Consider the following 23,812-nt stretch of genomic DNA (forward strand, 5'->3'; position numbering starts at 1 on the left):
ACTCCATCCAGGATTAGCATAGGATGTCTTGCCCAGAAGCCATGGGCAGCCTGAACTGAATGAACTCGTACTTGAACTGACACCAAGAATGACGGAATTGGGGGAGGTTCATACATTGTGGGTGTTGTCCCAGAAGTCGTGAATAAAATATTTTGAGCTGGCCAGCTCCATGGATTGTGGCATGATTTTGCTTGTCAAGAACAGTACATATATGCGCACGCCTGGTGATATTGAAAGTACCTTAAATTCAAATTGATCAGAACGATCAGTGGTGATGCAATCGAATGGCCATGGCCTACTCTAAACGCATTCTCCTTGAAAGGGAAACCCGAACGGTTCACTCAGTTCGTCACTTCATTCAAAGTAGAGGTGTCCTCAGACCTGCTGCATGCAGCTGGGCAATTGCTTTGCCAAGTTTCAAGTCTGTACGAGTTCAGGAGGTTCATTGATTGTTCATGCACTTTGGCAGTGCACTACCGCAGTGACTGCCAGTTTTGTCGGCAAAGAAGCTTCTTAAGACTGTTTCATTGCACAATGCATGATGGTTGCAGGAAAGCTTCAGGCATCCTTGGCCTTCATCTCGCTCGTATCAGGGCTCCACCTCTTCCCAAAACCGTTGAACTTCCTCATGTCTTCCTTGGCATCTGCAGCAATGCTGTCCAGCGTGTCATATAGAGGCTTCAGAGCCGCAGGAGGGTTGTGCGTTGATGACGGCGCCCCCAAAACCTTTTCAAGATCAGCGTCCTTTCCATAGATTGCTGCATTTGCATCCTTGTCCACACTGATTTTGCCACCTACGCAACACACCAGCTCTTCATCCCTGCACGTTCATGCGTAGATCGCAATAAACTTGGAATATGGCCTTGTGGCAGGAGTGCAGTAATGTACATACCGATCAAGCTCCAGTCGACAATGGCACCGTCAGCCAGGCTGTGCGAGATGATGTCACGAGATGCAAAGACATTTGCATCTTCAATCACATCGAAGCCGAATGACTTTCCCAGGCTCAGGTCTTGCCCCAGCACCACCGGCCCCTTCTTGGCACCAACTCTGAACTGGTCCACGGCCTTCTCACTCCCAAGAATCAGCACTGTCTGAATGTTGCCAACACCTGCCATTGAACACCCTACTGCATCAGCAGGAGGATACCAGCAACAGCTGTGATCCAGATATTGTGTACTTTTGTTGCTCCACCACACCAGTCTGTGAAGCAAGGGGAACAAAGTTGCTCGTCCTTTTCAGAGAGAGGTGCAGCCCATCTTTCCATGGCAAATCTGCCGATTACCTGCGAGAAGTCCGAGGGACACCTCGTTCACCTTGAACAGAACAGGTGCTGACCAGCTTTCACGGCCATTCTCGTCAAGTATGTGGGCAAGAAGCACGCCCGCTCCCCACTTAATGCCCAGTGCCAGCCCCACCTTCTTTGTGTGGAAGAAAAAGATGCCCTGCGTTATTTCATTAGTGAGAATGATTCTGTACAATCATAAAAAGAAGCTTTGCGTTTTGTTTGCGATGAACCGACGGGGAAGTTGGTATGAAGCTAGCCGATCCCAGCAAAACTACCCACCCGACAATGCTTTATTGCCTTTGGATTGAGTTCTCCAAGTGGGTTCTGAGGAGGATTGGGCTTCGTCAGGTTTCCAAGGAGCTCTAGTGCCCGATGAACCTCATCCTTCAAGTGCTCTGCACCTGGATTCATGGCTGACTATATAGATATGGCCTGATCTGATGACCAGCTAATTCCACTTCGGTAAATCTTTGAAGTGTTGTGCACATGGAAGACCACCGAGGCAACCCAACGAACGTTGGACAAATTGGTGTTCCGGAATTCCGGAACGAGCCCAGGATTTCACAAAACCCCTTGTAAATCCCCTGCATAAATTCTCGAGCAAGGAACTGAAATATCGGGAAAAGATCACGAGCTTTATCTTTCGAAACTCTTTAAAATCTTCTTTCAATATTTATAAGAAATTTCATCAAGACCCTGAGTTGCTAAGTATTAGAACGTATATCTTTGTCCAAGTGAGTTTTGTACGTATGGAAGTCACGATCCTCCATAACGCGAGTGTTTGGGGTGGTGTGAAAGAGGTGTGTTGATCTTGTCAAGGATCTGATCGATGCATTTCTAGCAATAATAATGCATGCTCTTGGTACGTCCGGAAGTAATTGATTCTCTTGTGATTGCCACAGCAGGGTTGCTTTGCGTCAACAAGGCTAGTACCACTTCCTTTGCACAGGCGCGATCATGAATCTCATTGGATTTTATCTTGGAACATATAAAGTGATAGATACATTACATCCTTTGAGCGTGTGCATGAGAAAGGATCTTCCTGTGTTCTGCAGGTCGTCTGCTCATTTTCTCGCACAGCCAAACACTACCCATCTCAGGCATGCAGGTCAGTAACCAATACATGGTGACAAATACTATAAAAAGGCAGGAATGTCTCCCTTCCTGCAATATTGCTGACGGTGGGAATTCTTGCAGAACGGAGCGCTTCGCTTGTTGCCCGGGCCATCAAAGCCATCACAGAGAAGGAGGAAGAGGTGGGAGCTCCCCATGTCACTTCCATCATTTCAAGTGTCTTGAGTGTCTGCACCCTCTAGTAAGAAGCATGCAGAAGTTTGACAAATTCAATTACCTGGGGACAGGACCTCCTCCAGTACAAGGACCGGGACCAGTGGTACCTCCCAAAGTTTGTGGCGGATGATGCTCCAGACTGGAACCCAGGCAAATTTCTGAGGTCCAGGCAGCTTGGTCCAGGTGTCAAGGAGGTCCGTGCTATGACATCCCCGGAATTATGGATTTCTTGAGTTGCTGCCGGCAGCACAGATTGTGAGAATGTCCTTAGGCAACGGTGTTCTGTTGAAGTGCAGGTCGTTCTGGAAGCTGAGATCAGCAGGGAGCAGATCCCCCTGCGCAATGCCTACAAGCACATCGGCCAGAGGGCCACCATCAGAATTAACAGCGGTGTTGACACCGAGCTGCCAGGTGACACACTACCCTTGCCATGCCTACTTGTCGCATCCTTGCAATAATCTTAAAACTCATGTGTCAAGGTGCTTTGCGAGCACGCTTTTTCCGCAGATAATCTGCACTGCTGTCAAGAAATTCTTGCTTGGCAGTTCGTCTCAAAATTTATGGCACTCTTATTATTATTAGCACACCCTTTTCCTGCCAAGCGGTAAGATGCGTCCTGCAGACAAGCTGCAGTTAAAGGCTGCCATAATCCTACCCCCTGTTGGAGCCGCCATATCCAGGCCAGACCCAATCAATCGTGGGCACGGCGCTCAACTTATACCGCACCCCGCCAGCCGGGGCCGTTCTCTGGTATGAGCGCTGAGGGGTGCGCTGTTACAATTTAGTGACTACATAGATCAGACTAGTACAGATTGGTCATCAGGTGATCTTGGGTCTGATTGGGTCCAGTCATCTGGGCCGATCTGAAACATGTGGTGTGCATGCGGCAGTGGCGCGGGGCCCCTTCCCGCAGGAGCTGAACAAGCAGGCGCTGTTCCGGGCGCGGCTGGACATGCACGCGGGCGAGATCAAGGCCGTAAAGGAGGTGGACAGCGTCAAGGCAGAGCTGCCGCTGGTGGTGTACCAGGACGAGGCGCCCGACATCTACAAGATGGCCGACGACGACGCCGTTGAAATCGGGCCCTTTGTGGTGCGATTTCGCCCAAACCCCCTCACCTGCTCTTGCTCGCACCCTCCTAAGCTGTTGTGAGGAGATACTCTCCAGACCTTATGATCTCTTGTCTGGTTGAGGGGGCTTCAATTGCAAGAAGAAGATTCTCACAGAGAGGGCAGCCCTAGCCCAAATGATGTGGAACCCAGTCAAGAAGGCTGTAATTGTTTTTGGCAATTTTCATGGTACAGATGCGGGGCGTGCTTGTGATCGTGGCCAGTGTAGGCTCTAGATAGTGGGGGTTACTTATTTGCTGCGCTGCGTGGGTGTAGGGGAGCGGCATGGACCTGAGGGGCCCCATCATCTCCATATACACCTTCCCCACGATTGTCATCTTCTGCGAGGGCCGCGGCATCGCCGCTGCAAAGGCGTTGGTGGAGGCGCAGCCGTCCGAAGGCGGCCTCAACTTCCCCTACAGGGAGGATGTGCGCATGTACTACAGGGTGGGAGCACCTCTCTTGGGGACACCTATTCATTTTCTAGCCTTTTCCAAGCTGTGGGAAGTGCAAGTTCTGCATCACTGTCTGTCCGGCACACCAGCTGTAACCTTCATTCCAGAGAGCTGTTCTAAGCTCTTGGAAGTGCGATTTCCACTTTGCCTGACCGTCTGTCTGGCACGCAAGGTGTAGCCTTCATGCCGGACACCTATGGTCTTATTTTCATACTAGGCTAGTTAGATTGGTGTGAGCAGTTCTGTCTGTGATTTGACTGAGTGATGCTCTGAATCTGCAGGCGCCGAACCAGGAGGCGCTGTGCTTCAGAGATGAGCTGGAGGAGTGGGAGAGCAAGTATGGCTGCAAGGTGGTCACATCCACGCGCGGCACCTTCCAGGACATGTTTGATGACGATGACACACTGGCCTATGAGCCTGCCAGCACAGCCGCCATCATCCTGACTGGTGGCGACGAGGAGGCAGAGGCAGCTGCCTTGGAGGTGGGACATGCAGGCTCATCTGGCCTTTTCTACAGAGGCATCAGTTGGGGATCTCCTTTTCCAACGGAGATGAATGACGTCGCTTGTCGGCCTGGCTCAGGAGTTGAGGTGTACATTTGGTGTCACCTGTGGAGCAGCATTTGATTGCTTGTGACATGGTGTGCAGGTGTGCAAGGAGGCAGAGATCACAGAGATTGCCATCGACAGCAGAGAGCAGATCCAGTCTGTGTATCTGGTGAAGGGATCAGAAGGGCCTACAAAGTCAGACAGAAAAAAGGAACCTTCAGCAGATACCTAGGTGTTGGACTGCTTGAGTGTTGCCCATCATAATAGGCAAGCAGCAAGCCTGTTGATTTTGTTTTGTACTGTGGACCTGACAATGTATGTCTTCAGAGTCTACCATGTGCCTCAAGGGCATCAAGCTCAGGGGTATCAATCATTGCACCACCGCAAACGCAAAACAGAGTGTAATAAACTATTGTTCTTTAGTCTTCTCAGAATGTGTATGAGAGGGCTGCTCATGTCAGAAACATTTTCTTGTACTCTAGACATCCAATTAAGTTACAATAAACTTTCGCTGAATTTAGTATGAGGCATACCGGAAATATGACTCTCATTCTGTCGTCAAGCAATAACTTAAAAAGTTTGACAGAGACTCCTGTTGCAATAATCCTTCGCTGACTTTCCATAAGGGGCATGCTTGAATGCAGCACAATTCAGTGTGCATACTGCATAGCGGCCATGATCTCACAAGAACCAATTTACACTGGCGCCACCATCGGAAGGGGCTGCGTCATTTGTGTGGAGTCGACCTGCACAACAGGAAAATTTGCAATTTACAATCGTCCCACTTTATTTTCCCCGTGCGCGCTTTCATTGTTACTCACAGAAGCCCAATAAATAGATGCGATCCACTGCCGGACGATTGTACACTTGTGCGTAGTTGGTTGTTGCGTGTTCACCTGAGCGCGAGCTTGATACTGGGAGGGCTCAGAGGCACGGAATGGAGACCCCGGCTGCAGGGGATTTACTGTTTGAGAACCAGACCTGCTGGCGGCATGGATGCTGTGGATGGCAGCCGCTGTAGAGGAGGCACCCTGTTCCCCATACCATCAGCTTCAGCTCGAGGCAGAGATCTCATGAAGGCAGTATGCATGCATGCCGATGAATCGAGAACACGACACACCGGCTTTGTGTTGTTGACCCTTCATCAGACAGGGACTCACCAGTGAGCCTGGCAGATCTTGGCCCTGGCGCTCTGATTGTACAGTGACATGAGCGTCTGCGACAGGGTGCGAAGCTGCATGTGCAGCGCTTTCAGACGGGCCCCTTGCTTGGGCGCCGTTCGTTCCAGTGGGCGCCTGACTGCCAGGCGCGGCTTTGGAGGGCGGCGCGTGCGGTCCAAGGAGCACTGTCGCTATCCCATTTGCCAGCTGCGCACCCCCCTGGACAAAGATATATACAGACTCGAGGTTTGCATGATTGAAGGCCGCTCCGGCAGGGTGAATATGGAATGCCCAGCATGGCTCAATGCACAAAGAGAGGTGCCAGGTGACCATGCGGCTTTGAAGACAGAGTGGAGCTGACAAACCTGCTTCTGCTTGGCGTCCCCGGCGCTCTTGCGGGGCCCATCAGGCTTGCTCTGAGCTGGGCTGTAGGGGTTTGGCATGTCGTAGAGCTGTTTGAAGTCCTGACAGGCAGCAAGCACACAGCACAATCATTTCTAGTATACTGAAAGAATGGTATGCCCAGCAGAAATGGTCCGCTGATAAACACCCAGGATAGGATGCCACCTCCTATGCCCAAGGATAGCCACATTTCAGACAGTGGCAGAAACTTGTCATCCTGAATGAGCGCATGAGACAGTGCGCGCACCCCATCGTCGTTCTGCGCGGAGCCGCTGAGTTCCTCGTGAGTGAGCGCGTGCACTCTGTCAAAGATGAGGCGGCCGCCGCGGCCGATGCGCGGGCACCCCTGGCCCCGGGCGAGTGCATCGGGCAGGGCAGGATCGCCCCCCAGCGACATGCGCGCCATGTTGGGCGGCAGAGTAAACAGCATGACTGGCGAGGGCGGCAGCGGAGGTGGCGGCAGCGCTGCCAGGCTCTGCATTGCGGGCATAAAACATGTTAAACGCCGAGCAACAGCGCTGCCATTCACCCTACATCGCTGATTGATATTGTAGCCATTCCTGAGACTCGTTCTTCAGTGCATGTGGCAAAGGGAAGCTCTCCTAATCTGACGTACTGTACAAATACAATAAGTTGAAGCTCGCCAGCGGCATATAATATCTTGGAGGAGGTAGTACCTGCGCAGGGCGCTTGGCATCCTTCTTGCGCTTCTTCAGCCGCCTGGCAATGTCAGCAGTGACAGCCAGCGCAGAGGACGCTGCAGCAGCCGCAGCATCCGATGCCGCATTGCCAGCAGTCCCAGCGTCACCTGCACAGCCCAGCAGGACTCACTGGAAGTCCAATTCCTTCCATACTTGCCCTCAGCAGCATGACAGTTATATGCAGTAGATCTTTGAAACAACAGAAGCCTGCCCCACCTGACTTTGGGTCCAGCTCGATGGGGCGCCGCACAGGCTTGGCCTTGGCAGCAGCTGCGTACTCCGCCTCAATGGCATCATGAAGATGCCTAGGCTCCACCTTGAGCTTCATCTGAAGCCTCTGCAAGTCTGTCTCGATGTACTGCATGGAACGCACATTGTTCTGTCAGCACCTCCACATGAGGCTAGCAGGGCGGAGTATCCAAAGAGCGTTCCAGAATATCATGCAGGGAACAGTTCCTCACCGCCAGGTTGACCTTGCGCTGCTCGCGCCGCGTGAGCCACTCCAGGATCTCGCACGCCTTCTTCATATTCTTGCGGATGGCCTGCATCTTGTCAAGGCTGTCCTCATTGTTCTCTCTCCGCCGCCGCGTCTGCGGCCTGTGTATCTTCTCCCGCGGCCTGCAAATGCCACCACCCCCCATCATGCTCCTGACGCACTTTCTGATCCTCTGCGCAACTCCCACAAGCTTGCTGTAGCACAATTGAGTAACGAGGAATCCGTAACAACAAAATTAATCCCTAAATGTGGCCATGCCGTACCTGAACACCCCAAACGGGTTCTGGTCTGAGGACGAGGTGGGCGCCTGCAGCCGTCTGAGGAGCGGCTTGCCGATCCTCTCCCGCTTGGTGCGCCAGAAGTCATATATGGCGTCCCTGACCAGCGTCCGGACCGGGTGGGCGGCTGTGATCACCTCATACGCCTCCTCCCGAGTCATGTGATCCACAGCCGCGGCGGCTGATGGGCTCTGTCGCTCGGTCTGCGCTGCACCTGCAACCCAGCATGCAGAAGCGATGTCATTCGTTTGCTCTGGACCTGTCTTGATACGTCATAATACAACCCAAGTGTGTGTGACAGGGGCTTGATGTGCGTGAAGTATTCAGACAGGTGGCGCAAGAGCCAGGGTGACTCACCGGCAGCGGCCAGAGCGCGGTCGGTGGCCTCAGCATTGGCGCATTCCAGGCGCCACATAAGCAGCTCCATGCGCCGTGATGGCAGCCGATCCTGCCCCTTGTTGAAGGCTTCCAGCCACTCCTGATCCTCTTTGTCCAGGTCATACTCTATGAAGCGGTCGTCGTGATACCCAATGCCACCTGCCGCCAGCAGACAAAATCACACAATCGTCTGAATTCACGGCTTAAACATTCTGTCAGGTTTTCTGAGGAAAAGAAAAGGTAGCCTTGACATCCTGATAACTAAATAGTCATCATGATGATTAGTATACGGTACTATGTGGGCATCACTGCCATGCATGCTACATGAACATCTCACTGCATGCAAAGGGGGGCCACCTCGCCCACGGATGTATGTGTTCTGTTCTCGGAAGGTTGGCAGGTAGTCAATGTTGTAGGTTGGCACGAGGGTGACTTTTGGCACAGGAATTTCCTTGCCCCCCTTCGCTTTCGCACTGCTGACCATTTTAGCCTGTTGGCATGCACATTTCTCAGAACATGCACCACCCCATACGTGGTTTTAAGTGATGTTAGACTCCTAGAAAGTGCTCTTGCATGATAGTTTCCTTGATGTCATTCAGGTTGGTGCCTGTGCAGTGTATGCTTGGCACTGGCAGACCACATGCAAATGTTCCATTGGCAGGTGAAGGGCTTTAATTCTAGGGCTCAAAAGATGCATAATAAATTCCTTTTTTCTTTGAGATGACTGTGCTCACCTCCTCATTTTCTTTGTCTAACGCTTCGTGGTTGTGAGTGATCTCCCTTGACACAAGTCCATCAGTCGAATCTAAATCTTTCAGGTCTCGAACAATTGGAAGCTGCTTCTGTAAATCCAAAGGCCTGGGCCTAAAACTGGTACGCGTTCCCATGTTTTCCCTCATCGTGTCAATTTCCTGAAAAAGTCAAAAAGCTTACAAGCACTTTTCTTTCAAGCTCGCATCAGCAACATCTCGAACATATACTTTTGCTCAGGGGAAATACCGATGAAGCGTAACATCACGCGATCATCGCAGCAGCACACCTCGAGAAACTCTCCCAAGCAAAAATAGCAAGGGAAATGTGATATCTGGACATTGCAGACAGCGGACTTGAAGGACTCGATATCATTGGATCCAGCACTTTAAAGCAATCCTTGTGTACTGAAATTCGCATATAGTATTCTTTGTCATCCATCGCTCAAGGAGCAATCGATGCCAGGTTTGCCGATGCTTGTTGCACTTCGCATGTGTTTGAGGGTCCTCTTAAGTGAATAGGTTTTCGTCGTGTGCAATATCCAATATACAGTCAGATAGACATTTTGTTATGGACCTGTCATAAATTTACCATGCCTTCCGTTGGAAGGATCTTGGAGAATGAACAAGGTTCTGTTCCAGTCCCATCTTGCTTACTTGTCTGGAAGCCCCAGTATGTAGAGACTCTCAGAAATCGACATAAGTCGCCATGTGGTCCATAGTATTCCACAAAACATCTATGAAAGCTGCCTCAGACTTATTGTGTGTCCTGCTGCCTGCTGCAGGCCGTGATGACTTTCCAGCTTTTCCCTATGAGCCTTACAAAGTTCAACAGGACTTTATGCAACACCTGTACTCAGTCTTGCAGACGGGTGGAGTGGGTCTTCTTGAAAGCCCAACAGGTGAAAGCAGCCTGCCATGATTTGGAACCTAGGATCCGGAAGAAGCAATCATTTGTTGGCTTGGTTGTTGATGAAAGAAAATTAAAAATATCGGATTTTCCTGTGCAGGCACAGGGAAGACGCTGAGCCTGATCTGCAGCACCCTGCAATGGCTGGAAGACAGGAACAAAGCTGACGCTCAGGAGGCGCTGGCCGCCTCAACGAGCCAAGGTGCTGACAAATGACCCAACTTCATCCTGTGATTGCCCAACTGACATTGGAAAGTGCCTCTGTGCGCTGTGCTCAACCTGAGAATCATGCTGTGGGACAGGCTGTGAAGCAGACAGTGATCTCCCAGACTGGATGCGCGTCCACTCAGCTGAGCAGCAGTCTGAGCAGCAAGCGCAGCGCGAAGCGCAGCGTGCACAGCGGCTGCAGAAGGCAAAGCTGAAGCTCAGCAAGAGCAGGGGTGCTTTTGGAGCCCTCCACCCCAGCGGTGAGGCTCCTGCCAAGGGTGCAAAGCAGCTGGCCAGATCAGGCGCTCGTCCTCCTGGACTGCAGGAAGAGCGGCAGGGCATCAGCAAAGAGGAGGCAGAGTTTCTACTGGATGAGTGGGAGAGCGAGGGAGAAGACTGTGGCAGCAAAAGGAAAGCAAATGGGTATGCTAGCATGTTTCTGGTTCCGTGCACGGTTGGCTTGCATGCAGGAAGCAGGGAACAGTTGACAAGAAGTGATAAATGTGATCATGCAGGCCAAGCGACAGCAGCAGCGATGAGGATGGGACGGACACAGAGGAAGAGGAGACGCCAAAGAGGAGGCAGGTCTACTTCTGCAGCAGGACACATTCGCAGCTGAGCCAATTTGTGAGCGAGCTGCATCGGACACCCTTTGCAGCCTCCTTCTCGGTTGCCACTGTGGCATCTAGAAAGGTGCGCATTACTGTGCTAATTTCTCAATCAATACCTAACATAGAGCGGCACTTGCCATATGCCAAACAGCCTTTCCTAACAAACAGAAAGGTCCTTGCATTTCCATGCATTTAATGCGGCGTGCAGGCACTGTGCATCAACGACAGTGTGCAGCGTCTGGGCAACGCCACGCGCATCAACGAAAAGTGCTTGGATCTGCAATCTGGGAAGGGCCGGAAGAAAGTGGTCACAGAGGCGCAGGGCAACACAAAGGCCTCCTCCAAATCCCATTCCGGCTGCCCATTCCGCAAAGCGAACATGACCTCACAGCGACAGCTGAAGGTGATTTCAGACACATCATGGGGTGACATTGCCCAAAAATTCCCACAGACATTGGATTCAACCGAGCAGCCCTGATCGTCAGCCTCTCAGCACTCGTCAAGCACCCTGGGCTGACTGCTATTCAGGATACACTGCATGTAGCAGCCTAAATTGTCAAACTCTCCAATGGTTTGTCAAGCATATTTGGTTGGCCGCAAATTAGGACACAGTGCTGGCGATGCCCATGGATGTGGAGGACATGGCACGGCTGGGGAGGCGCAAGGAGTTGTGCCCCTACTATGCTGCGCGCGCTGCACTGCCAGAGGCAGACCTCGTGCTGCTGCCCTACCCCGCCCTGCTCCTCAAGGTGACTCCTTCATTGGACTCCTTTATGAGCCATCTTTAGTACGCCCAATACTACAGAGGTGCTCGCCAAAGTGTGTCAGTAATTTGTAGTCTGCTTTTGGGCAGACTACAATTCCAAATCGAGATTGATGTTTGGCAATCGGAGCACCAGCAAATTCCATTGCGATGAACGATCGGAATGTGAAGAAGACTCTAGTTTGACATTGACGTTGTCACAGAATGTCTGCATGCATGACATTCCTTGACCAGTGTGACAAGCGTCCCAAATCTGTGGCATGGAGGGATCTTATTATGGGGCTTTACAATCTCAATGATGTATGATCTGCTGGTGGCTTGAAAATCCTGTGGGACCGGGTGCAGGAGACGAGGGAGTCCCTGGGAGTGCGTCTGGAGGGCAATGTCGTGGTGGTAGATGAGGCCCACAACCTGGTGGACGCTGTGAACAATGTGCACAGCGCACTCATCACAGCACAGCAGCTAGCCACTGCACACAGCGCTCTGGAAAGCTACTATCAGCGTTTCCGCGCTCTGCTGGCACCTGGTACGCCCTGTGATGAAATGTGCCCTCATCAAGCTCATCCATGTCTCATTGATGAAGTCAATGGGTGGAAGCGGGAAAGCATGAGAGGTGTCATTCCTGTGCAGGGAACAGCAAGCACATCCAGACCCTCATGTGCCTGGCATCAACGCTTCAGAAGTGCTGGAACAGACCCAGTGGAGCTGCGGGAACGAGGCTGGACACGGTCAACGACTTCCTCTTTTCCATGGAACTGGACAACATGAACTTCTTCCGGCTCATCAGGTGGATACAAAGGACAATGTAAAAAATTACAGGTGATAGCTGCTTGATATTGTCAGAACAGGAAAAATGCTCACTTGCACCCCCAACCACCTTCATGTCTCTGCAGGTACATCAAGGAGAGCAAGGTCCTGGTGAAGATTGCAGGCTATGCAGATGCTACAAGTGCCAGGGCCGGTGATGAGGTCACCCCAAATGCCACAGATGGCCAGACGCAGTCCGATGGTATGCTCTGCTGGCCTGCAAGATTCTCGAGGGCTCATCAGACTGCGTTTGTTCTTGATTTTGAATTGGAACCGAATGCACGATTGTGCGCACAGGAGGTTCTGGCATGTCGTCGCTGCATGCGCTGGTGGGCTTGGCCTCTGCGCTGAACAACGCTGACGCAGACGGCCGCATCATCGTGGACACAGCGGCCAAGACCCTCAAGTTTGTCCTGCTCAACGCCGGCGCACACTTTGTCAAGGTGCCATCCCACCTCCTGTTCCTGCACATGCTGCTCTATATAATGTGCTCTTTGAGCCCCGTTTTTGGCCATCAGGCGTGCACAAGCCAAGATTTTGAGGTGCAGGTGCTGGCTTCGGCGCATGCGGTGGTGCTGGCATCAGGCACTCTGGCGCCTGTGTCGTCGCTGAAGCAGCAGCTCTTCCCTGGATTGCCTGCCACGCAGCTGCACCAGTTCAGCTGTGGCCATGTGGTGCGCGCGCAGCTTGTCACCTGCCCACTCTGCATCATCGCATTCAGCATGCAATGTGCATATTTCCCTTGCTTGGAGTGCCTAAACTGGTGCTACTCCAGGATGCTTGTAAGAGGATGAAATGTTGCGACGCTTCTGTGCAGTCCTGGTGCCACAAGGGAATGCTTAATTCAACTGATGTTTATCTTGAGTGATGCTTTTTGTGACAGGTTCCAAAGGAGCGCCTGTTGGCTGTGGCACTGGGCCGAGGCCCCACAGGTGCCACGCTGGACCTGCGCCACGAGCAGCGCGCACAATCCAGCAGCATGGACGAGATTGGCACGCTCCTCACCAACATCTGTCAGGCCGTCCCTCAGGTCTGCCACACACTCCCTATACTCCCCACGCCTGCCAGATGCTCCCAAGAGTTCCACAATATGCCAGACGCTCGCTGATACGTCCAGCCATCTGTCCAACCTATATCAGCAGTTGCCTGGAACATTCAATTCTTGATGCTGATATTGTAGCCATCAGTGCACAAGGTGCTGAAGATTGTTTTGCATGCGCAGGGCGTGGTGGCGTTTTTCCCTTCGTTTGCATATGCGGACGCAGTGTATGCGCACTGGCAATCCTCGGGCGCTCTGGCTGCACTGAGGTCGAAGAAGCACGTGTTCCGGGAACCCCGCTCCTCTGTGGAGGTTGAGGCTGTGCTCAGGCAAGTCTCAAGCCTTTATCATATAGCACACCTTGCAGTGCGTTCATGTTGTCTCTCTCAGGAGGCACTTGATTAGACATGCTCCGATCTGATCATGCGTTGGTGCGGCTAATTTGACAGGCACTATGGTGAAGCAGCCAACAGCAGCGCAGGAACTCCTGATCCTCAGAAGCAGATGGAGAAAGGTCCCAGTGGAGCCCTCCTGTTGTGTGTGGTTGGTGGAAAGATGTCGGAGGGCATCAACTTTGCCGATGGCATGGGCAGGTCCAAATCCGCCCTTGACATTATTTAGTCCCTGGTCCTCGTTTGTGGTTTCATTCCCATGGGACTTCATTCCTGGTGGTGACCAGGGTGACATGTGACTCGTTGTTGGGGGCAGGTGTGTTGTCATGGTGGGCATGCCTTTCCCCAATCCCACAGATCCTGAGCTGTGTGAGAGGATGCGCTTCATGGACACATGCGCAGCCAGCACCCCAGCGGCTTGCACAGATACCTCCTCAGCAGGTACAAAGTGATTTTCTCTGTACTGGTCATAGGCAGGACATTTTCTGCATACCAACCTTCACTCAGCCCTTGTGTGCACTTTTTGGAGCAGGCGATGGTGTAGCGCCAATTTCTGCCAGTTCACCAGGCCGTGAATATTTCGAGGACCTGTGCATGAAGGCGGTGAATCAGTGCATCGGCCGCGTGATCCGCCACCGTGGCGACTGGGCCGCCATTCTTCTTGCAGATGTCCGATGGACTGCAGGTGACTCCTCCCAATAGGATGATGTATCAAGCACATCGGAGATCTATGCCGAGCCTAGCCTTGTAGGTGGGCTGATCAGCACAGCTAACTGCTCAAGCCCAAATATTTCCTTGAATTTGGAAGCAGGTGGCGCGAACAAACCACTGCGCAAACTCCCTGGCTGGATCCAGGAGTCCCTTGTGGTGGCAAGCGGATTTGGAGATGCGTACAGCAGGATCAGGCGATTTGTGCGCAGCATGTGATCATCTGTGTGAGCCGGTTGTCAGGCTGCGGGTGGCCACGACCATGGTGTCGTCCAGATCTAAGTTGCAGCATCTTTTTATAGCAGCTGCAACATGTGCATCTCCACCACAATCTGTTGAACTGGTCATTCTCACGAAGCCGCACCTGAGAGAAATTGGTGATTTACAAATGGATGCGAAGTGTTTTTTTTTAATTCTGTCAGCCACCCATTTTGAATTTGAACCCAGCTGTCGTGGCCTTGCTCGCTTCCATCGTGTGATTGTGCTGTTGTGCCTGGTTTATTTAGATTCCAATGTATGTGTAAAATATTTGTAACATCGTGTTGTATCGTTCTACTATCGCTCACTGTAATTGCAATGGATATCTCTCGGTTGACCGGTGATGGTGCTTCTCAATTGCTTGAAAGTTGTTGTCTAGAATTGGGCGGGAGACGACGATGTGGGAAGACACGACGAGTCATTCCAGCGGTGAGCGAAAGTCATCTTTCATAAATCTGTAGAGTGCGAAAGGATTTGCGAAATTTCACGCTGAGATGTGGACATCTTATGCTTACAGGATGAGGTCCACTTCAGCTACGAGCTTGACGGAAAGAGGATTTACGCGACTCTAGAAGCTGCCAGCAAGGAGCTCATGCCCTTGTTGAAGCCAGCAAAGACGCGCAAATCGGCTGCACTGAATATCAAGGTCTCCCCAACACCAGTTTTCCCTCACACGCCCAGCTGCCCATATGTATCAGCTGCATTATTGAAATGATGACGTCTGCATCTGTTGATCTGGGCTGTGGCTCATCAGGGCCTGGACAAACTCCAAGCGCAAGACAGGAGTACATTCTATGACCTGTTCAAGGTCTCCCCGTCAGCAGCTAGAGGCTTTGATGAGGCCCATCCACCACTCAAGGAGGAAGAGGCAGAAGAGTTACCCAGGAAGAGGCGCAAGCAGGTGTGCAAAGTGGATCTTGGCAGCCTGACCTTTTTCCATGCCGTGGTGAAGGGCACTCGCAAATGACATGCACTCTGTTGAAAGCAGGAGGTGGAGATCAAGGATGAGGCAGAAGGCGAGCAGGAGGAAGAAGATGTGGATGAGAACGGGCTCTGTGAGTATGAGCGTGAAAGGGAAGCTCGCATAGCCCAGAATCGGGCGCGGTTGGCTGCCCTTCAGCTTCCTGGCCTGGCCGATCAATTCGCAGCGAAGCATGCCGCCAAGCCAAAACCTGCCAGGCCGAGAGGCCTTGCCGCCAAAAAGATCAAGAAGGCAAGAGGCATCCATTTGTCAAAGATCACAGATGCCAGAAGATCACAGATGCTAGAAGGAGGAATTGGGCATCTGCAAGGAAAGGAAAGATTGCAGGTGCAAGAGTGCTGAGACAATGACTTGTGTATGCCCATGTAGGAGCCGAGGCAGCCCCAGCGAGCTTCCCTGCGTATAGCCGGCATCGCGTCAGACGGCACTTCGGTGGATGAGGAGCTGCGGAACGGGCAGATCACCTTGAAGGGTGGAACCGGCGGCCAACAGGCACGGGAGGAGGAGAAGCCGCGCGCACTACCAACCAGTGTGCATGCTTGTGACACCTACCTGTTGCGCTGGATCATGGCAGATGTGCACGTGTATTCCTCTGGACCCAAAGGCCCCAGATGACCTCCAAGTGGGGCAATTAATTATATAACATGCAAGGCAGGGATGCTCAATGGCAATCCTGGTTCGATCGTTGGAGCTCTCAGTCACTTTGAGTTCTGTAAGTACAGGAGATGGCAAAAAATTCAACCTGCCTCAGAGTGTGAAAGATGTGACAAATCATGAAGCTAGATTCTTTGCATTGGAGGACTTCAAGGTCTGTTCTTCTGAGTGGGCCACTGTTGCTGACAGGTCCGCTGCCATTTGCCAGCACGATCGGCAACCCAAAGTCGGACGCCGCCTTCCTGGAGGTGCTCAAGAAGTGTGCTGGCCAGTCCACCGCTGGCAAGGGCAAGGAGCTGTCGCATGCGCAGATCAAGAAGATAGGCCTGAAGGAGAGCGATGTGGCCAAGGTCACGCGCGAGGGGATCTCTCACCTCGCTTTTCACCCTCAAGCACCCCACCTGCTCATCGCCACTGGAGACAAGCAGGGGCACATTGCCCTCTGGGATATCGACAAGAAGACTGAGCCACTGGTGGGCATGGTTGCCCCTAGCAGAGAATCTCTCACTGTTCACTGTTTTGCCGAATGGGCCATGCATTGTGATGTATTGTGACACAGGTTTATCAAAACCGCTGCTCTCCCTGTATACATTCAGCCATTCAGCGGGTGCCCTAGCAGACTTATTGCACAAAAGGATGGGTTTAAAGTCAGGCCTCATCCATTTTCTGATTGGGCGGTAGTGGCAGCAGGCTGCTGAAGAGGTTGATGACGTGGAGGAGTCAGGATCAGAGGATGGAGTGTATCTGTTCCGGCCGCACACCAGCTACATCTCAGGCCTCAGGCAAGCCTCCTCAACTTGTGACATGGCTTTTGCTCACGTCATGTCTCCCTTTGCAGCCGAGAGTTGTCCACTGGATTGCTGCTTACATCAGCCAGTATGGTGATATTATGTGACGATTAGTCCGCCCAGTACCATGTGATGCCGACGATGTACGTCCAGGTGATGTGGCCTGGCTAATCAGAAGTCGGATAGCAAAAGCAAAATACTGCGGAGCCAGTAGCAAGTCGGCAAGTTTTTGGAATGTGATAGGCTCAGATATGTTTGCATGTCATGAATATGTTTCGACACCATTGAGTGGTCCACATGCTTATTTTGTCATCTTTGGTGCAGGTGGGCTTCTGGCAAGCTGTACAGTGCGGCATATGACGGTGTAATCCGCCGGTTGGATCCGGCACGGGGCGAGTTTGAGCTGCTGGCGGTGCGCGAAGAAAATGAGTTCTCTGCCTTTGACTGCACGGCGGACGGCGGCTGCATGCTGCTGGGGGATAAGGACGGCGATGTGGAGGTGGCTGATTCGCGCGAGGCTGCCAAGGGCACCAGCATCAACCTGCACGACCGCAAGATCAACACCCTGCATGTACGCCCAGTCATGCTGTTTTTCATGACATGCCTCATGCAAGTTGCTGCATGGCATTTAGCATGTGTGATTGAGTCCTGATGGAAACGTGACGCTGCATGCATGCGTAGTGATCGTGCTGCACATGTAATGCACCTTATGGGAGGTTCGTTGTAGCATGCAACATTTGAGCATGCATGAATTCTTTAAAGGACCGGCCCTGCATGATGCATGTGAAAGTGCAAGAGCACTGGCAAGCAGCAAGTACTGAGGTTCACAAATGTGTGCTCAGATTGAGCCAAGGGGGGAGCAGCTGGTGGTCAGCAGCAGTGGAGACAGGACGGCCTGCATCTGGGACAGGCGCAAGCTGGGCCCTGGCGTGAAGGCGCTGCACACAGTGACTTCTGCAAACGTCATCTTGAGCGCCTACTTCTCCCCTGACGGTAATGGCATTTTCAACTCCCTGCAACATCTGACAGCTGCTGTGCCTGTAACTTGTGCAACCTTTCAGGCAAAGGTAGTTGAAGCTTTCTTTGAGGATTTGGTATGTGTCCATGCAGGCGCGCAGCAAGTGCTGACAACCAGCCGTGACAACACACTTCGCTTGTATGACAGCAGCTTGCAGCAGAAGACCGTCATTCCCCACAACAATAACACAGGTGCTGGGAAAGCCCTAAATCGTCATACGGTACATACATGAGTCCTGCCAGAAGTTGACTTCAGCTGTGCTGTACAGGTCGGTGGGTCATGCCCTTCAGGGCGACTATGGGGCCTGGAGGCGTGTGCGTCTGCGGCAGCATGAAAAGAGCGGTAATGGCCAGCCCTCCTTGCATGCAATCTACTCTGCAAATTCTACCTAAATATTCTATGGGTACATGACGCGCTTCAGCCTATTTGCAGCTTCAGCCTATTCATGGAGTTCAAGCAGCTTGAGCCAATTCATACAGTTCCAGCAGTAGAAGAACTAAATCATGTGGCCTGTTGCTGCAGGTGGACATCTACAGCAGCACTGGGGAGCAGCTAGTTGCCCTCAGCAGCGAGTACCAGACAGCAATATCCTCAAGAAATGTGTTCCATCCCGATGGAAGTGCTTTGGCTGCATCCACATCCAGCGGCAGAGTCTGCATCTACCGATGATCTGGGGGCCTCATGGTGCTGACAATGATCAGTTGCAAGGCCTGAGGCAGGAACAGAAGTCAGCACAACATCTTTAACATGACCGACTCCAGTGAATTCTGCTGAGAGCTTATTATTTCATTTACAGGCCAAGACAGACATGGGAAGAATTGTACCAAAAGCTAGTTAGGTTGGTGGCACTGCAGTGTGCAGAGATGGCTGGTGCGCCACAGCTGTGGCAAGCAGAGCCAGGAAGACACAGAAGGCAGCCAGAATAATGGCATGCAGGATCTGTCTGCCACAGGATGCCTCCCTCTGCCTTGTTTCTGGCGAGGCCATCAGGGACCTGGCAATCCTGAGCTCATGAAGATCCTGCAGCACATGACCTGATCATGATCTCGCCCTGTGATCAAGATAAGTGTTTCTCAGTGGCTGCATGCCGTGACAAGGGGTGCAATGCATGACATAAATTGGCATTTTCATTTTATCTATCAGGTTTCCTGCTACATGTGTGCCTCATACCAGTCTTTTCTCATCAGCTGAGCAGGATGCCAGCAGCTTCATGAACTTGTACAGCTCCTGTGCCATCTCGTTTGACAGACCGTCTGCCTTCTTTGTGTCCTCCTCAAAGACCTGCATATGCCTGCCTTGTCATGCATCAAGCCTTTTGACAGGCAAGGTGAAGGTGCACTTCCAGAAAGACAGTGCTGGAAAGGCACTGGCAAGCATTTGTTGTTGCTAATCTCGATTGCATGCTCCCCAAGACAGTGGCAGAAATATGAAGAAGAGGAAGCACCTGGTTCTGGATGGACAGTCCTGCTGAAGCTGCAAAGCCAGGATGCTGCTGAGAGCTGCTGGTGTCGTTGGAGCAAGCCAGCGAGCAGGTAGAGGACACATCACTTGCACCTCCATCGTCGCAGCTGTAGCTCTCTCCTGTTTTCTCTGGTGTTTCCAAGCTCCTCGGAAATGTTGCTGACCGGGGCGGTGTGGCCAACGATGGCTTCTGGTGAGCTTTGTTGGGGCTGTCACTGGTGCTGTCCGACCTTCGGCGTCAAGCAAAGCCTCAACGCGTAACTCTAAAGAAGTGATCAAGTCGACATCTGTGCAGACTGTTGAAAAGCAGACAGGAGCCAAGCAAGAAGGATCGGGGATCACCTGCAAATATTTGGGCCCACTGTGGAGGACTGGTGGCTGTCATTGAGCTGCGGCTTGAAGATTAGGGACTGCTTGACTTTTGAAGCTGTTTTGATCCTTCCGGGGTTGCCGCCTGCAGGAGCACCCCGACGAGGCGGAGCCCTGGACATTGCCGCATTGCCATCCATGCTTCTCAGTCGTGGTTGCCAATGCTATCGTCGCAAATGAAGATTGGGAAGGATTGACGGTGTTCTGACTGAGCCTCTCCAATGTCACAGAATGGAGTAATGAGGTGTACTGCAGTTTGCATGCAAGCTTGCAAGAGAACAAAATCATAATATAAATTTTCAGAAAGGACGTTTCAGACCAAAGACAGCTCCATAGAAGGTCAATTTCATGACCAGCTTCCATAATCATGGTTGAGACAATCTCTAGAATGTTTGGCCGGCCAGATGCCTAGAGCTCATGAGCTGATCAGCAACACGATTTTTGAAACACCACATCATGTTCTACAGATCCGCATCCAGCCGCGCTCAGATTTCAACATGAATTACAAGTTCACTCCCTCAGATGATCTAACGACGGCATCTGCAACCCGCACAGCGTCGCGCACAGCTGCAACATTGTGGGCCCGCACAATGTTAGCTCCGCGTGAGACGCAAAGTGCTGCCGCTGCGGCCGATGCAATGTCCCTATCTTTGGCCTGATCACGCCCTGCAGCCATGATGCACGTGAGCATACACCGCGAGAGGAAATGGGAGCGAAGCACATGCATGGCAGCATTTCTGCGCACCTGTAATTTTGCCAAGGAAGCTCTTTCGCGATGGGCCAACCAGTACCGGGGCATTGTGGAGCGGACCCTTCAGCTGGGCTCTAACCTTATCAAGCCCCCCGATGAGCTGGAAATTACCCTCAGCTGTCTTGGCAAACCCGATACCTGCAGGGAACACTCTCTTTGCGCAATGCATGTCTGCATGGACAGATGGTCTGAAAGTGGTGGAGGAGGAGAGCACGCAACCAGCCTGACTTCATGCCAGTCAGCATCTGAAGAGCAACAAGCACCTGGATCAAGGATGATGCGCCAGGGCTCTATGCCGGAGCTGGTGGCCGCCTCTGCGGAGGATTGCAACGCGCGTCCCACATCAGCGCACACGTCAGCGTACATGGTGTGCTCTCGCGACGCCATTGTGCCCGGGTCCCCGCGCATGTGCATCAGGATGTATGGGACCCCCAAGCGCGCCACCTACTCAGCCAGACAGAGGCCACTCTGGGGGTGCAAAAGGCTGCCTTTTGCAGTGATTAGATGTGTGGGCATGCAATTATGGGCATGTGTGGGAGATGACAGGTCACCTCTTTATGCATGGCAGGGTCCAGAGACCCGCCGGACACATCGTTGACGATGTGCGCCCCTGCAGCAACCGCCTCTCGTGCCACCTCGGCATAAAAGGTGTCAATGGACAGGGGCACACCCTGCAGTGCTTCGTCCTCCGCCAGTGCCCTGCATGTGGCAGGAATTTGTGTCTCTGCCATAAGTCATGGGGCAGTGCCCAGCATCCAATCTGTGTTGGCAATACCTTGACATCCAGGACACACCATCACCAAGCAAGACAGTAAGAGGGGTGCATGCATGTTTGGAGTTACCTGATGACAGGCAACACTCGCTGCAATTCCACCTCTGCAGGCAACCTGTCGGCACCGGGTCTGGTGGACTGGCCCCCAATGTCCAGCATGTCTGCCCCAGCAGCCACCATCTGCCGCGCAGCTGCCAACGCTGCTTCCACGTTGGGCAGCTGCCCTCCATCGCTGAAGCTGTCGGGCGTCACATTCAGAATTCCCATGACCTGACTCCGCCCCTGTCGCCGCAGAACACCCAGGTTTGCGTGTGTGCATGCAGCGCATGGACAGATGTAGAAAGAGAGCCCTTCTTCTATCACGCCTTCCAAGGTACCTCTGGTCTCTACTACAGGGCAGTCCCCGACACGGATTCCAATACTGCAAAGCACATGTATTAGCGAGGCAGGGTGGCTTGGAACAGACCTGCCATGCCCATGTGCCCAGGCGGGGCAGGGGGAGCACACAGCCCAAGTCCGCACCCCCAAGGCTGCTTTCCCCGCCCGCCTGGGCCCACATGGAATGCACCTGCTGCAGAGGTGGCGCCATCTGCCCTGCTGCCGAGTCCGCACCCAGCTCGCTCGCAGCATACAAGTCCGCCACAGGCGCCTGACAGGGCAGTGAAAGACCTTATTGCAACCGCTGTTCTAGCCTTCTGTGTCATATCAACTCTGGCAAAGATACTGCGCTTGCAGAAACGTGAGACTGTTCTGTTGGAAAAGGTGACCTCCCTTTGGCCCAACCTGCACGAAGGACCGCTCCTGCCACCGCGGGTGGGGAACCTGCAGGCCGTCCTCGTCGCAGGATATGCTGTCATAGAATATTATGTCAAGATCCAGGGGCCTTGGCCCCCAGCGCAGGCCCCCAGCCTCCCTCCCTAGTTCTGCCTGCGACAGAGTTCATGTTGTTTCTTTCAGCAAAGGAATATCTGATGGACTGAAGCACAGCGAATTTCTCATGTACTGCCCTCTCACCAAATCTGACGCCGCACAGAAGCTCACCTCTACTTTCTTCAAGGCATGCAGCAGCTGGCGTGGCTCCAAGGATGTCGTGACAGCCACGGCTGCATTTATAAATCTGGGCTGATCTGTCACGTATGCTGGCGCGCTCTCATAGAGCCTGGAATGCCTCACAACCTGCATCGATGCACTGTCAGCTGCAGGAGGGCACTATGTGTCGCAACATTGGTGCAGTAAGGAAGCTGCAAGTGAGACACACCTCAATATCATGGGCTGGCAGGAGCTTCAGAGCCTCCTGAATGTTACTTACCCTGTCCCCCTGTTCCGCAAAATTGAGAAAGCCCATTCAGGCAAGGAACCATCCAAGCCCACCACAGTGATGACGCGAAAACACATGAACAACATTTGGAGGGTGCATGTCACACCAGATTGGCACCAATGGCAAGAGCAGCAGTATGGGCGAGCTCGGCAGCGTGTGTGGACATGGCATTGCATCTGACAATTGCATGCCATCCTGCGTGCCTATAGACAACACGTAAACATTATGCAATCCTCTTAGATCTCTACAGTAATCAGCAGACATGAGACTACTCACCTGGTTCTCTGCAGAAATCTTGTGATACTGCCACTCATGCTGGAAGGTCGGACTCCGTCTGTCGTTCTAGGCACCTTTAAACCCATCAAATCATCTGTGCTCCGATTAGGACTTGCTAAACGTGTACGTCAATGTACTCCCAGGACAACCGTCGATGACCAGAATTTTACATAGCGACGTCGCAACTTTCGAGACTAATTGACCAGTGTAAGATCGCAATACTCAATCGATTTCCACAGCAGTACTTTCTTCCTAAATGAGAGAACTAGATTGTAGGAGAGAGAGCTGTGCACTCCACAATCTGGATGAGCAGGGTTTCACTTACAGGGTTTTGTAGCTTCCCCCAGCTTCCTCATTCCTCCCAATTGCTACTCAGTTGCTTTAAGTCTTGCTAGGAACTGACACATGAAGATATGGATTCAGTCAGATGTTACTTAGCGTTAAAAGCAGCCAGCACATGAGTCCGGACAGAGCTCAAAAGATTTCTCCAAAGGAGCTCCGAGCTTAAGTTATTTGTAACCGTTCAACGAGTTCAAGAACACTTCGAAGTTCTCTGGCAGCCACTGGTCGAATTAATTTACTTCAAGTTGAAGTTGATGATGAATGGTTCTCTCCCTCTCAACCCAGCTCCCATAACCCCAGACAGAGCTAACCTCCCTTGTCAGCATTTCACAAGACAAACTCAAGGTATCTGTTGCATGCCTCACTAGTGATGCAGGCTCTCTGTTGTCTGAAGCATTGCAAGAGCTCTTGCACAATCTCCAGGACCTGAAGGCACAGCCGCTTCAGTAGGTGTTCAGCAAACTCTATACTTCCTAACCTGGCATCACGCTGTGCCATATGATGTGCCCTCACAGGACCACAGCACGTTGGGAC

General features: G+C 52.4%; 5 protein-coding genes across 5 annotated transcripts; 2 read left to right on the forward strand and 3 right to left on the reverse strand.

The window, feature by feature from the left end:
* Positions 1–558: 558 nt before the first annotated feature.
* Positions 559–1,699, reverse strand: COCSUDRAFT_41000 (hypothetical protein; the record flags this gene model as incomplete). The annotated part of the gene is made up of 4 exons (XM_005649151.1): positions 559–794; positions 893–1,111; positions 1,286–1,445; positions 1,568–1,699. The coding sequence occupies 4 exons, from the start codon at positions 1,697–1,699 to the stop codon at positions 559–561; spliced, it is 747 nt and encodes a 248-aa protein (XP_005649208.1).
* Positions 1,700–2,137: 438 nt separating this feature from the next.
* COCSUDRAFT_41001 (hypothetical protein) lies at positions 2,138–4,920 on the forward strand (the record flags this gene model as incomplete). Its single annotated transcript, XM_005649152.1, has 8 exons — positions 2,138–2,150; positions 2,344–2,396; positions 2,650–2,772; positions 2,875–2,989; positions 3,469–3,668; positions 3,962–4,132; positions 4,422–4,622; positions 4,789–4,920. 8 exons carry the CDS (start codon positions 2,138–2,140, stop codon positions 4,918–4,920), a joined length of 1,008 nt encoding a protein of 335 aa, XP_005649209.1.
* A 463-nt stretch (positions 4,921–5,383) lies between these two features.
* COCSUDRAFT_41002 (hypothetical protein) lies at positions 5,384–8,587 on the reverse strand (the record flags this gene model as incomplete). Its single annotated transcript, XM_005649153.1, has 10 exons — positions 5,384–5,434; positions 5,585–5,719; positions 6,214–6,312; positions 6,498–6,725; positions 6,928–7,058; positions 7,168–7,309; positions 7,413–7,569; positions 7,711–7,939; positions 8,083–8,262; positions 8,461–8,587. The coding sequence occupies 10 exons, from the start codon at positions 8,585–8,587 to the stop codon at positions 5,384–5,386; spliced, it is 1,479 nt and encodes a 492-aa protein (XP_005649210.1).
* Positions 8,588–9,693: 1,106 nt separating this feature from the next.
* On the forward strand, positions 9,694–14,508 carry COCSUDRAFT_14063 (DNA repair helicase; the record flags this gene model as incomplete). Its single annotated transcript, XM_005649154.1, has 18 exons — positions 9,694–9,754; positions 9,863–9,964; positions 10,047–10,102; positions 10,196–10,404; positions 10,491–10,662; positions 10,789–10,983; positions 11,186–11,329; positions 11,689–11,869; positions 11,974–12,130; positions 12,237–12,352; positions 12,448–12,587; positions 12,693–12,824; positions 13,034–13,180; positions 13,373–13,555; positions 13,691–13,782; positions 13,898–14,022; positions 14,111–14,266; positions 14,393–14,508. The coding sequence occupies 18 exons, from the start codon at positions 9,694–9,696 to the stop codon at positions 14,506–14,508; spliced, it is 2,484 nt and encodes an 827-aa protein (XP_005649211.1).
* A 5,813-nt stretch (positions 14,509–20,321) lies between these two features.
* COCSUDRAFT_14477 (putative dihydropterin pyrophosphokinase/dihydropteroate synthase) lies at positions 20,322–22,687 on the reverse strand (the record flags this gene model as incomplete). Its single annotated transcript, XM_005649155.1, has 9 exons — positions 20,322–20,485; positions 20,565–20,708; positions 20,834–21,014; positions 21,122–21,269; positions 21,413–21,624; positions 21,809–21,991; positions 22,126–22,269; positions 22,384–22,518; positions 22,601–22,687. The coding sequence occupies 9 exons, from the start codon at positions 22,685–22,687 to the stop codon at positions 20,322–20,324; spliced, it is 1,398 nt and encodes a 465-aa protein (XP_005649212.1).
* Positions 22,688–23,812: the final 1,125 nt, after the last annotated feature.

The sequence above is a fragment of the Coccomyxa subellipsoidea genome, assembly GCF_000258705.1.
Source record: "Coccomyxa subellipsoidea C-169, whole genome shotgun sequence".
NCBI classification, from domain to species: Eukaryota; Viridiplantae; Chlorophyta; class Trebouxiophyceae; family Coccomyxaceae; genus Coccomyxa; species Coccomyxa subellipsoidea.